The 14,698-nt window shown below is 34.6% G+C and overlaps 2 protein-coding genes across 2 annotated transcripts in view; one reads left to right on the forward strand and one right to left on the reverse strand.

The window, feature by feature from the left end:
* Galnt5 (polypeptide N-acetylgalactosaminyltransferase 5) overlaps positions 1 to 6,623 on the forward strand; it is a 52,338-nt gene extending 45,715 nt beyond the window's left edge. The window contains exon 10 of the mRNA XM_047542829.1: positions 944 to 6,623. Within this exon, the coding sequence (XP_047398785.1) occupies positions 944 to 1,084 (141 nt within the window). The 3' untranslated portion in view covers positions 1,085 to 6,623. The remainder of the gene's footprint in view (positions 1 to 943) is intronic.
* Positions 6,624 to 6,792: 169 nt separating this feature from the next.
* Positions 6,793 to 13,889, reverse strand: Ermn (ermin). The gene is made up of 3 exons (XM_047543008.1): positions 13,412 to 13,889; positions 12,674 to 12,766; positions 6,793 to 9,776 (listed from the first exon to the last, which is right to left on the reverse strand). Exons 1-3 carry the CDS (start codon positions 13,650 to 13,652, stop codon positions 9,256 to 9,258), a joined length of 855 nt encoding a protein of 284 aa, XP_047398964.1. The 5' UTR covers positions 13,653 to 13,889; the 3' UTR covers positions 6,793 to 9,255.
* Between the last annotated feature and the right edge of the window lie 809 nt (positions 13,890 to 14,698).

Consider the following 14,698-nt stretch of genomic DNA (forward strand, 5'->3'; position numbering starts at 1 on the left):
TTATGGAGCTCCACTTGGCTCCATCTCTCAAAGGTTCCACCACCTCCTAATGGAGGAAGGATGTGTAGTAGTGAGTTTGACCCCAGATAACAATGAACTATTAAAATCATACACTTAAGAATCTACATTTAAAAGGTACTTCCTATGTCAGTCCTCCCCAAATGCTCTGGATTTCAACCATCCTAAAAGAATTGGTCTCATAAGTGGCAGATTTGGCATGGAGTGCTTCTGCACTAGTGCTTACTATATCAAGTGATTTTTAAGTTGGGAACAAGTGATTTAGTTACTGGGTTACAATCCACTGGATGAATATTGTAGATAATCCAGAATGATTTTCTTTAAGACCAACTACTTTACAAACTCCTTAGGAATTTTCAAACATCATACTTTTTTAAAATCCTACAGTGGATTCTGGACATCAGGCACTATGTACTATCAAAAAATATAGTAAGGAATTCATGAATAAAATACATCATTTCTAGCATTCTGTAATACACACACACACACACACACACACACACACACAGACATATATTCTAAGACATTAACAAAGGAAATTAATGAACTCACTCTCTGTCATGGCGTGTGTTTTTTCTTTACCAACACCAATGAGGTATTCATCATCTGTCAAATACATTAAATGACATCTGGATTTTTTTATGCTTCAAATCCTATAGTTATCAGCCATATCATTAGAAATTTCATCTTTACTACTCCTCAAATTAATAATCTTGTATCTTGGAGAAGTATGAAATTTAGTTTGAGATGCAAAAAACTTAATAGTTCCAAAGCCCATGTTTATATTAATTTAGTTTAGGAGAATTCCTTAGGAATCAAAAATATAGTTACTTATCATTTTGGAGACATGGGAGGGTTACATTTTTTTAGATCTTCATTGTCAAATTCAGTCTGTGGCTCATTCCCAGATCCTCTTTCTCTCCAGGTAAATCACATTGTTTTTGAAAACCATCATCAGTTGTTGTGCTTGGAAGGAAATATTTCACAGAAGATGCTCAAAGTAGCTGTTTGTGACCCAAACAAACCACATCAAAAGTGGAAATTTGAAAAGTACTATGAAGAATGAAGAGGAACTGATGTTTTCACCTAGTTAACCCATTAGATAACTGTGAAAGTAACAGTGAACTCAGTGACTGTGTTTTTCAGTGGTAGTGTAAATTTTCAATAGAATGGAAGATTTTTAAAAATCACAATATTTAGAGTACCAAAAGATAACTCAGGGAAACAGTCCACCATTTGGATGGACTGGAATCCTTCAGCCCTGGGTGGCCTTTGGTATCGCCCAGCAGGAACTCATTCTGCAGGTTTTCCCCATGCAATCTCACAGGTAACCAGAAATGAAAACAGACACAGGGGAGAGCACAATGATATTCACAGTGGTTGTCTTTAAATCCCCAAATAGAGAACCTGGTCCTTTATTTGTTATTTTGTCATAAAACATAAATTGCATTAGTTCTTATGACTAGAAAAATATCAGATAGATATACATAAAGTTATCATACTGTTGAAATTCCTCTAGACTACATGCACATTTACCTAGCAATTTAAAACAGTACTGATCAACTATTGATGACCCCACCTAATGGCTGGTCTTTGATCTAGATTATTGCTTAATGTTTTATTCTCAGTCTGAGTCATAGAAAAACTTTTAAGTAAGAAAGAAGGGGTCTTTATAAATATATTTAATTCTAAATATGGAAATTGTTTCAGTTCATTTTGTGTTTTTAAAACTACACTTTAAAATAATTGGTCATACCAGTAACTTCTTGGATTTGTGGGGATATTAATTTTAAAAAAGCAAAGAAAACTAGGCTGTGTCATAACACAATGTAGTAACCAAAAATACCTTTGCTTGTAGAATACACTTTCATGCAAGCCAAAGTGAGAAGAGTTGAAACAAAGCAGGATCAGTGCACTGAAAAATATTAATTTTTATATGAAAATAATAAAATGCTATTTTAGATTTAACAGAGTTCAATGGGATGAAGTATGCTAAAAATGTACTCTAAAAGACGTCAAAGTAGAAATAAAGTAAACATAATGAAAAAGGAAATGAGGTAAGCAACTCTTAGGAAGAGAATTAAGAAAAAATTGCCCAGGAGTTGGCCAAAGAAAGAGCTCTTTTCCTTCCCCTCTACCAAGGGGAAGGGAAATAGTAAAGCCTCAATGTGGACCCAATGATGATGACAACAAGTCTGGGGGAAAATTAAATATTTTTTGATCCAAATAAAATTTCTCATCTTAAATATACCAGTACTTATGCATACAGAAAGAAATCTTTAAAATCAAGATATTCTTTACAATAATTTTGATAAGAAAATTGATACCTGAAGACAATTTACTTGTCTAAAACTCACTCATGGGGGTCATGGTGGTGAATGCCTGTAATCCCAATTACTTGGGAGGATGCTAAGGCAGGAAGATTGCAAGTTCGAGACCAGTTTGGGCAATTTAGTACGACCCAGTCTCAAAATAAAAAGTAAAAATATCTGAGAATGTAGTTCTGTGGTAGAGGCCCCTGGGGTATTGAGACCATCCTTAGTGCACTAAAATAAAATAAAATAAAATAAAATAAAATAAAATAAAATAAAATAAAATAAATACAAAAATAAAATAAAATAAAATAAAACAAATGAAAATAAAAATCACAGGTCAATTAATGGGAGAATCAAAATGAGAATTCAGATCTCCAGAAACAGGGCCCTTTCTTCTATTTCAGACCACTGACCTGAACATATTTGCCCCATGACAGACCTTAGAAAGAGACATGCAAACCTCTTGGTTGGGTCCCTGCAGGATAATCATGCTTATTTTTGTTAATATAAAAAAAATTTAAAAATATTTGAAATATTTGTTCTTTTGAGAACCAGACATATTTAGTTCTGACTTACTATTTAATACAATTTCAACATCGAACTAAGTATGCAAAAGCAGAGCTTTACAAAGGGGAAAGGGAAATATTTTTGCACATTTACAACATATAAGATGTTTTATTCAAATTGCCAATTGCAGATAAGAGAATAAATAGAAAATGAGATGATTCTTTTCAAAATGGGTGAAAAACACAAGTCAGTTCAATTAGCTAAAGGGCTAATTGAGATTCTTTGTGTAACTGAAAAATGCTGAAAGATCTTCCCAATCTACCGAATCTCCATTCTATCCAGTTTTCACAAAGGAAAGTCAACTCTTTTCATAAAAAAGGTGAGTCATAGTTTGGATCTACCTACCTTTGCTGAAGGAAGGTCTGTGTCTTCCTCACAAATTCCTTCTACTTTCTCCTCAATGCATGCTCTTCCTGATCTTACCTGACATACTTTTTACAGAGAGTTGTATTTGAATCCATATTGTCAATAGAACAAAAATTGTTTTCAAACTTCACGTGTTTGTTCTTGGGTACAATTTTTAAAAAAAGAAAACCTGTTTTACCATATATTTGCTCAATTATTCTAAAAGGCTAGGAACCAATCACTAGGAATCTGCGCAGGTCTAATCTTGAGATAGTTGACTAATTGTCAAATCTACTCCAACAATTTTTAAGTATTGCCCTCTGGTTTAAAAAAAAAAAAAAAAAAAAAAAAACTGGAGTAAGTGTATGAATACTACCAGGTCTTCTGGTACTTCTCATGCTAAACCCTTGGAAGGGACACTTTCAGGTCCAAATCAGTCCTGAATTCTCCAATAGGAAGGTATGTTATTGGGGGCTTCAATTTCATTGTGGTTGGCTTAGTTTATTGCCTTTTCACAGAAAAATGTCTATGTATCTTGTTAACCTGAACATAGGATATCCTTGATAATATTTGACAAATTTATTTGACCAAAAAGCTAACTTACCAAACTCTCAAACTGCTTTTGTGCCTGTCAGTTGGTATAACCATATTTTATGACCAGCACCAAATTTGCTCAGTTCTATTTGCTGAAATTTAATGGGCTGTCATTCACAGGGCTGCAGACTCCCATGGGCCATGATCACAATGTATCATTAGCGTCACACTAATTTGTAAACACTCTTTTAGTTTTACCAATTGCTCTGCCATTGTCTTAGGGATTGTAGAGGGACAAGGATTCCAGGAACAGTGAACAGGAATTCAGTATTTCCAGTGAAACCTGATGTCATGAATGCCTTAGAATGATTTTTGAGGAGCTCCTAGGCAAGAGAATGAAGTTAAGACACATTAGATAGTACCATCTTTTTTGGTTCAAACATTTCTAATTTAACTTCCACATGGAAAACACAGGAAAGAAATGATACCTCAGACAAAGACCCCAATATCTTGGATAAAAATGAAGATATTACAAGAGGTGACAGGAAAAAAGAGGAACTATTACTGTTGAGTACTTCCTATACACTAGGCACTGCAGTTGGGTTATAGTTATTGGTATCACAGATAATGGAATAAAATGGGGTCAAACCTCTGATCTCTCTTGAGGTTGGATAGAGAGGAAATAGAAGCCGGTGTCTCTGTGTGTGTTAAGTATAAGTGTGTCAACTCCCATATGTCTTGCAGTGATCTATATCTTCTATACCAAATATGAGTGATAGACACATACAGTTTTGCTTCCCTGTAAATACTAGCACCAGCTCTTTCTTCTCCCAACCTTTAGGCAAAGCTGACAAGTGGCTCAATTTGAACAGAGGTGGGAAATAAAAAATTGAAGTCTTTCAATTTAAAATAGAAACCATGATTTTTAACTTCCATTCATTGTGTAGATTGTCACCATACTGCTTTGCAACCAGTGTTAACGTAGGTTACTCAATGATTGCTATAAGCCCAAATACTTTGAAATGGAAAAAAGAAGTCCTAACCAAAGCTATTGTAGAAAATATTTATTTTTCTATAAATACCTGTTCTATGAATGTTTGAATGAGTCAGATAAAGTATTATATTCTGCCATGAAGCTTAATGAATGATATTTCAGATGCTGGTGCCTGAATCTCAAAGAAAGCAGGGGGCATACCATCAGGTAAAGCAGAGTTAATGCCTCTGTTTTCAAAGTAATAGGTCAACTAATAGTCACCATTTCAATTCGAATTCCTTTGCAAATTTATGTAAGCCTTTACTTTATAAAACACACAAACAAAATAGTAGTGAAAATTGTCATTTTAAATCATGTAGGACAATTCAGAATAATCTAGAAAATGCCGAGTTACTAATACTGACAACTTTCGTCAAATAACAAATTTTTTGAAAGCAGAGGTTTTCTATTATGAATGGATAGATAGTTGCAAGTTTAGAGATATTAGTTATAATTCTCTGCATAAATAAAGCTTTTAAATCACATATTGAAATTGAAAGTTCTGATAACATGAATAAAGATTTTAATCTTTCCCTGACCATTTGAAAACATCAGTTTTTGTAAAGGCGTTTTTGTGTGTGTGTGTGTGTGTGTGTGTGTGTGTGTGTGTGTGTGTTTCATACTATAGATGGGGAGAAAGTAAAACCCAGGGTTTCTACTTGCAACATGAAGAAAATGAAAAGTCTCTGAATAATTTTAACTCTTTCAGTTACATGGTTTTGTCTAATCTAACCTTCTGTATAACAGTACCAGTAACAAGTGAACTTTCACTTTGATGCTGTGCGGTAGACTTGAAGGAATAATCAAACTCTAAATTATCAGGGTGATTGTTCTTCTGTTTATGGTTGTGCACAATGCTTTCATTCTTCTCCTTTAAACACTGCCCAAATTTCACTAGTTTTATACGCATTAGCCCACAGGAAGTGGGCCTAAAACAAGACAAAGAATAGGATAGAGTAATTTTATTATTGATTCCCTGAAAACATTCTTTAGTGAGAGAACAAGATTGAAGCTATAGAACATAAAGGAGTTTGGAGTTAATTTGGACATTTTTCTGTACCACATTTTTACCTATGACCAAACAAAGTTATTATAAAGAAGGAATCAAATAGATAATTTTTAATTTCTGGAAAAAAGTCCAAATTGCTCTCTAAATTTATATCCAAAATTCTCCTGAACAGACAGCTAATTCCTAGATGTCACCAGTGTATTTTGTACTTTGCTGTGGTCTCTGGGTGATTTCTACTGCCCATTAACACCCATGTCATTGTGTCTGTGTGTACTGTATGGCCCAGTCATTTCGTGTACTTCATGAGCTGTGTAAAGATTTTGGTCCTCATATTTATGGTGGTATGCTACAGTTTGATATTTTAATATTGGCAAATATAACTTTGACATTACTTTTTATAGCCCTCTTGTTTTTATAGAGCAATGAAAGTTCAGCCTTTAAGAGAAGTGGTTGCCTTTCTCATATGGTCAAACATATTTCTTCTTTATGATACCCTGGTGTTTCATCCTTTTCCATAATTCTCTATTATTACTTATTTTAAATGTTTTCCCTATCACTTTGAAAAACTTAAATGTCTGTTCTCCATTTGAAAATATGCCAAAAGTACTACCCCATGTAAATATGCAGAAACAATTACTATAAAAGTGTCAGCATAGTTTAAATGTATTACCTTGATGACTACAAAGATAAATATATATTTTTCAACTTGTTGGTGTTAATATTCAACTAAAACAGTATCTCACTTTCTTTAACAGTAATAGAAATTTTTATGTATATTATATATCTACCAAAAAATTTTTATAATTCCGTATGTAATCATTTTAAGAACTTTTTGAAATAAATAATGCAAATGAATTGAAATGTTCTCTTGATTTTTGAAAAGGCAATTATTGATATTCTTAGTAGTTGCTAATATGGAAGTTTCTTACTAAAATTTAAGAGGTGACCAAAGAAAGTCTAGAAACCAGAAGTGAAGACACAAACTTTTATTCAGAGCAAGTCAGACACAGCAGTTGTTTTTATAGATTGTTAATATAAAGAGATAGGTTCTACGAATTCTGTGTCTTCAACATAATATTATATTTACAGACAAATAAAGCTATTAATTTCTGTTCATCTGACAACAAAAGAAAATATAAAGTCATACAAGAAATATCAGCATTTGCACAATAAGCCAATTCTCATTTCTGTCAGGTACCATAGTTCTGACTACCCCTGAACTTGGAATCACAGCAACTCAGGTAAACCTCATGTGTAGTTACCAATGTGTTTCCTTAATCATGTCACACATGTCTTTCAAATATGTTGAATATCACTCAGGTAATCTGAAACAGGACCTTGTCTTTGCTAGGCTACAAAGACTCAAATACCTGCCATATTACTCCAGGAAACTTAACTCTACTGCCTTGGTATAAGATGGCAATAGAAGCAGCACGTGCCAATGCTGAAGACTAGTGTCAGTGCTCTTTTGAAACCACTTTGTCTCGTTCGTGAACTTGAAGCATTTACCAACTGAACATACCCTAACATAGTCTTGTTGACAAAATATTTCACAGTTTATTAATTGTCAGGTAAGAGCACACAGCTAAAAAGATCAAGTTACTATATACTGGTGCCACATAAGAGCCAGGTGCTTTGCCATGTCACCTACCCATAGACCACCTGTCTCCTTCAAGGTTCACAGAAATTCATTGCCTCATTTAGAATAACTTAAAATGAAGGCTCTCCTGAAAGTCGACTAACAATATGGTCCTGTTATATGATGGATAGCACAATACTGTACTTTGAAAATCATGGGGGAAAGACAATAGGTTTCTAGATGAAACAGCTTAAAGGATCTAAATTAAATAGGAAATTGTCCTAGTGCATCCATCTCCTACCTAAAATTATCAATAAAGATCTGACATCCCTCATGTTGTCTCAAATGAAATCTGCAGATTCTGTAAGTACCTGTGAGACAGAATCAAAAGAGCACTTTAATCCTGAATAATACATTGTGTCTTGTAAACACTGAATAGCAGTATATGAGACTATGGAAAATATTATATAACCAGGAAGAATTAAAGAAGCTGCCATTAGGACATATGGGATTTGTTACACATAGGAAAGCAATAATCTAGAAGGAATAACCCAGGCTTTTGCACTCAAAAATGAAAAAGAAATAAACAAAGGACTGAATAGTACAATGAAGACTGTATTACATTCAGACAATAAGGAATTGTCTTTTTATTTGTGGAGCCAAAAGATATTTTTAACTGTGGCAACAGAAAGTTCAGGGTAATATATATGGAAACATGAAATGAAACATTGTGGAACAAACTAAGTAAAAATATAAATATAGACTCTCTCTTTTCATAAATATTCAATACATTATTTGATGCATTGATTTGAGTGAAGCTCCATAAGCATAATTTGAAGGTTTTTGATTTGGGCTGAGGTTCAGTGAATTATGTATTTCCAACAACTATCAGAACTTTCTCACTAAAAATATATGCTCACACCCTTCTTCAAAAATATTCTAAGATAATTATTTCCATTTTCATAGTAACTAGTACAGTTATGACTAGCATTGTCTCAGGTTTCTAAGGAAAGAAAATTATTCTAAGGTACCGTTAATAAGAGAAAGCATGGTAATAGGGACATTTTCCAAAAATTGTGCTAAAATCATCATTTTGCTTTTTAATGACTTTAATTGTGCTAGACAAGATTTTGTTTTCAGTCACAAAAATACAACTAACCAATATAACTCATTCGTCTACTGCCCACAGTCTTCTAGCCCCTCCCTGTATCAACCTCACAATGGGTTTAATTCAGTTTGAAAGCATAAAGCCAACATTTAGTGAACAGAATTCTCCTGCCTAACAATTGCTCAGCCCCTTAGTGAGAAAACTCAGTGAATGGTGACACCTAGGAAGGAGGTCCATAGAATTTTCACTCAGTAGATGCCAAGGAAAACCACTCAGAATGTTTTCTTTTAGGGTAATAAGGCAAAGAATTCTGGAAAGTTTATTACTGGAGTCTATAAAACCATGCTTAAAAGGAGGAGGACTTACAGGAAGAAAGACACCAAAAGAAATACAGGAGTCATTTCAAAGAGTCCCCTCTTTCATTTGATGGCTACCTTTCCCAGCACTGCTACTTTTAAAGCCAAATCATGCAATCCCCTGTGGGTCTGGCTCTTTAATGTTTGTCACATAATGCTATATTAGTAAAGTTTGAAAAGCAAGTGCTCAAGAATGAATCTAAAGCTTTTTTATTTGAGAGTACCAGACTGAGTTTTGTCTAAGGTTATTTCTACATTATTCTACAGGGAAAAACACAATACGCTTGCCTGTGTTTCCAGGGGGTAACTTAAGGCATAGAAACATTCAACTCAGGACAATGGAATTAGCTTTTCCTTTAGTAGGTGTGAGAATTTCTCAGTTCCAGTTAGTTCATAAATGCATCATTGACTCAAATTCATCAATTCTTTGCTTGGTGTTCCCCTTCCTTATTTTCCGGTAGGATATTGTATTGTATCTTGAATAAGCACTTCTGGAGATATCCCCCTTCTTTCCTAACGCTGGCTGCTCTTCAGGTGTCACAGGCTGGGAGCTGGAGCTGCTCAGTGGGGAGTCCTCACTTGCATCGGTTTCTTCTTTAAATTGAGAACCTTCTTCATGTTTTTTCTTGAATTCTATCACTCGAACTTCATCTTCATCATCATTGCAGTCGTCATCATTATTATCATCATGAATTTCTTCATTCCAAACCTCTTCCTGCTCGTCTTGTTTAGAATACAATATGTCAACTTTACTAGGTTTACGAAATCCCAACCATTCAATTTCTGCTGCCTGGTGAGCTTTGTTCTTCCTATCATACTCTCTCTCTTCTAGAGGTTGTTTGGCAATTCTTTCTTTCGGACTGTTTATTTCCTGGTTACTGCTGCTCAGAGGAATCTTCTCCCACTGATTCCCTGTAGCAAAATCAATGGGTAGTTGTAGTTGAGATGTTCAGAGTTGCCAGCATACCAAGGTGTTATTTTGTTATTGTCTAAATTATTTTTCTGGACAATCACTTTCCAATATGTGTTTTATGGGATATGACTCTGGGCTACTCATACATTCTGCACAATCAAACATGCTCCACGGTCAAATTAGTTTGGAAAATAACTGCATTAAATACAGTTAAATAAGCTTCTTTGGAATTTATACAAGCCTTTAAAATGTTATTGAATGTTGTAAATCTCCAGGAAAGTCAGCAACTCAACCTCATTTGACTGTGGAAGTCTATTGTTGAGTACCACCATACTTAGTAAGACTGATGATAAACTCTTAAATATATTCTCTATCTTATCACAACTGGAAATGTAATAGTACAATAGAATGTTTGGACCTATCTCACACATACACAGACACACCCCTAAATGAAAATTTTAAAATGACTGCCTATGTTCACACTCACAGTAACAAACTTGGAATTTGATACTCTTGTTTCTTGGAGTTGCCCTAATGTAGTCAGGTAAGGAAGGAAGATCAAGGACCCTCTTGTGCTCAGCAAACAGGGCTGGCAACTTAGGCACCAAGCCCACCAAAGCTCAAAAATCAGTCTGAGAAATCTACCTAGATTTCAAAATCATGCAGAGGTCATTTCTACATAATGCCAGATCAGTCTGTATTTTAGACATGTTCCAAATGACAAGCAATTGACACAAATTATTTGTTCCTGTGTAGTGATGTTTAAAAGGCTTAATGCACTGAAATTGTCATTTTTCAAACAGCTAGATCATGTCAGTATACCTTCAATGATGTTTATGGAACATGATAAGAATTAATTATAAGAAAGCAGAGGTTCTTCTCTTAGCTCTTGCCCCTGAAAGACTTCTGTGGAAAGCTTCAGTCTGTAGTGTACAAGACTCAGGAAAGTCTAGATTGGATACCTTGCTGGGCCTGGGTGCACATCACCTTCCAACACCATTAGATCCTATATGTAAATAAGGTGAGAGGCAATGGTTCTCTTTGTTCTTTCCCTCTACAATTCCCTTATAGATGTTCATAAGTCCGTTTTCATCCAAAATTTTTAGTTCTCCTTTCATTTTTTGCTTTTGATTTTATTTTTAACTTTAGGAATCAAGACTACAAACTTAGGGCTGGGGAGATAGCTCAGTTGGTAGAGTGCTTGCCTTGCAAGCACAAGACCCTGGGTTTAATCCCCAGCACCGCAAAAAAAAAAAAAAAAAAAAAAAAAAAAAAAAAAAAAAAAAACTACAAACTTAGAGAAAGGGGATTGTCATTCCACATTAAACATACACAGCTGCTATCAGTTCATTGGCATCCAGTCAATATTCTTTACATTGCATATAAAAATACATTAGAATATTTGCTCTAATATCAAACTTTGCTTTGTTTTCCCAACCAAAGAAACTGCTGTTTTATTCATATTCATGACTCAGGCATGGGATTATCACAAATGAAATTATTTGAATTTAATGTATAGTTTTTCCCCAATATTTTTAGCACTTTTATTCTTTTTGGTCCAGGAGCATTATCTTTGGAAGTTTTTTTTTTTTTTTTTAGCTGTTTGCCACAATAAAAGACACTGAACCTCTGCCTCTGCCATAGAGGAGAAGTACACAGTCCATGTTTCATCAGACAAGAAAGGACTCATCAGGGACAAGTTCACTGATAAGACCACAGAGCATTAAATAGAGTCTATTTGCATTTTCCATCTGGTCAAACTGGAAGATCCTAGAAAACTGTTGACTAGTGGATCTCCTGAACAGAAATTTGAAGGTGGCTCTAGATGCAAGACTGTCATCTCTGCCTCAGAAGGCCTATATCATTAGAAGCAGAAGACAACATCAAAGGATATACTGAGTTCATTTTGTGGAGTCTTAAGTTTTATAAATTATCTCTGATAATGTAGTAGTTTGACAATAACTATCGTTAGTTATCTTTTTCCTATAAGTGTCTATGCATTGGTCAGTAGACATTTTGAGAGTTATCCAGCACAGGGAGCAAGTCCAAGAAATTCACAAACACTCTCCTCTGCCTGAAGGTCTACTATTTTATGTGATGTTCTAATATTTCCACCAGTAGTCTTTTCAATATTTTGTTTGTCAAGGTCTAAAGCTAAATTAGCTATATCTATCAAACTGGTCTAAATTTTGTGATAAGATGTTTATAGTTGCAGGAGAGGAAAAAACTATTAATTAATAGATTTTATCCTGTACTTTATTTGAAAACTGCTTGAATGTAGATGTCTTCTTAGAAGAAGTGTCTAAAGGATTTTGTGTCTTGTGGCCTATTGAGTTTATTAGAATTTAAATATTGTCACTTTAATGTTCTCTTTATTTCCCCATTTACTTAAAAAAAAAACAAAATTAAAATTAACTTCATTACCACAGGAGCTTTTTTTGAGAATAAATAGTTTACCATTTTGTACTTATTTCAGAGACCTAGAATTTTCCTATGGAGTAAATTGATTTACAAAGTTACTTTAAACTGTATGCCAATAATTGTCTTTTAGGGTTAACCTATTTTTGAGACATTTACATTTCACAAGGTGCCTGACACAGATTTGTAGAAACCAGATTAAATAAAAGGTTGATTAAGTGGGTTACGATACAGATATCTCATTGGTATGCCAATCAGTTGTACCAATCCATGCGATCTTAGTCTTGAGGCATCTGGAAATGTTTCCTGTGGTGGAACTGACAGATAAGTCAAGTCTCCCTTATCTGCCTATTGCAGCCTTGAGACTGTGAAGTCATTGCCTTGATTGCTTTTTCAACACTCTACTCACACAACATCCCAGGCAAAAATTATAATCATAGCCAAACAATTTCTAGTAGAAAGTTCTAGTTCCCATTACCTTCTCGGAATGTCATTTCCTCGGCACTTGTTTCTTGGAGAGACAGATCTGTGATAGACTTTTGAACAATAAAGACGTGATCTCCTGGGTTTTCTGGGGAGAAAAATACCAGTATTACAACATTTTATATGTATATATATAAATATATATAAATATATACTTCAAGGGATGTAAATTCAGACTCTAAGTAGATTTCTACATTTTTAATTATGATTACTAAAACTTACCATTTAACTTCTAATTTTTAAACTAATTTCATTTATTTATTTAAGGATTAATTTCTTCACAGATAATCTCTCCCTTGTTTATCTAAGACAGAATTTAGACCTCTTTAGTTATTTTTGAAAGATTTCAAAATTCTGAATTCTCTCTTCAAATAATATTAAATAACAATAGTTAACATTTAACCAACATTTAGTAATTCTTGCCAAAATCCCACAAATGTAGTCATGATTCTTCTGCTTTCTTCTAGTAAACAAACAAACAAACAAACAAACAAAAAAACTCAGCTATAAGGAGACAAAGAAAATTATTCAGGAACATAGAGCTATCAAACAGGCAAACTTGGATTTACCAGAGGTGGGGGTTCAGTCCTTATGACAAGAAGCCCTAGTAGAATAGGGGGCTACAGTTCTTCCTTATTCCTGTAATAGCAGTTTATTAAAAAAAAAAAAAAAAAAATCTTGGGTGAGTCTGATAGCAAAACAACCACAGTGAGGAAAAAGGGAAATACTTTACCTTTTAGAATCTTCTCATCTGTGGACCAATTGAGTAGAATGTTCCCTTGTGATTTTCCACTTTCTTCCTGATTTCCTTTTGTGGGCACACCTTCAGGCCTGGGTTCAACCCTGTAGTCTGGTGGGGTCCCATCCACATCAGCGGCTTTCTCATTGAGTTTAGTGCTAGGCTGCTGACCAGTTTGGAGAAGGCTATCCCCATTACACTCAGCCCCAACTAATGTTGCAGGAACATCTGTCATGATGTACCCCGAAGTCCAATTTGGAAAGAGCTTTGGGGAAACTGAGCAAATCCTTGATAAGGTACCTTCTTTTGCCTTCAAGTCCTATAGTTCCAACTCTGACTCTAAAAATACAAATTATTCACTTTGGTACATAATAATCAGATTCTTTTCCTAAAGGTGTCCAGACAGAGTTTAGAATAAATGCGAAAGGATTTGCCAGATTTTCCAGAAGCCTGTAAGCAACAGTCTAGCCAATCACCACCTCCTTTGTTGCTCAGCAGTCCCACTTGCAGAATTAATGTCACCCTTTTGATTTACATAAACAAACAATCTGAGGCAATCAGGCTTTTGTGTTGGCATGTAGAGGGGGACTTTCAGCTTGTCAGTCCCCCTCTGGGAACAGAGATTTTTGTCCCTTTTCATAATGGCCCTTTGTAATTTTCCTGGTAACAGGAGCCACAATTGTTCCCCAGCTTTAATCCAGAGAGAATGACCACCTTGAGGCATATTAGTTCTGTGTCACCAGCTTAACATTTCCAAACGGATTTTGTTCGAGTAAAACCTCTGCTATTTTATAGGGCACAATGACATCGTTTCTTATTTATCAAAGAATAAAAACGGCTTATGGAAGACCTGTAAACAGGATAACTTTATTGTAAATGATTTGGGCAGCAGATTTCATGGTGTGCTTTCAGGAGGTCAGAGAAGGGACCTCAGAAAAAACAAACAATGTTACCAACTTGCTAATACCAAAAATTATACAATTTTAGAAGCATTCATTTTGTCTATAGCTTCTCATCTTCTAGTTTATTTATGTCTGCAGGAGCCCAAACTGTCCTTTAAGACCCTCACAATTTTCTCCCTGAAGTTTTCCCTTTTCCTAATCAGAATTATTTTCTGCATTCCAGCCGGTATTATGTGATGCTGGTAAAATGATATAGCACAATAGCCTCTGCCTGTGGGGAAAATGGTGATTAGTTAAAACACTGCTACCAACACCCCCTTCCTTTTTTTAAAGAGGTGTTAATTTTTTTTTTTTCCTGTTTGGATTCACATGGTACAAA

This window comes from Sciurus carolinensis, chromosome 3 (assembly GCF_902686445.1).
Source record: "Sciurus carolinensis chromosome 3, mSciCar1.2, whole genome shotgun sequence".
NCBI lineage: Eukaryota > Metazoa > Chordata > Mammalia > Rodentia > Sciuridae > Sciurus > Sciurus carolinensis.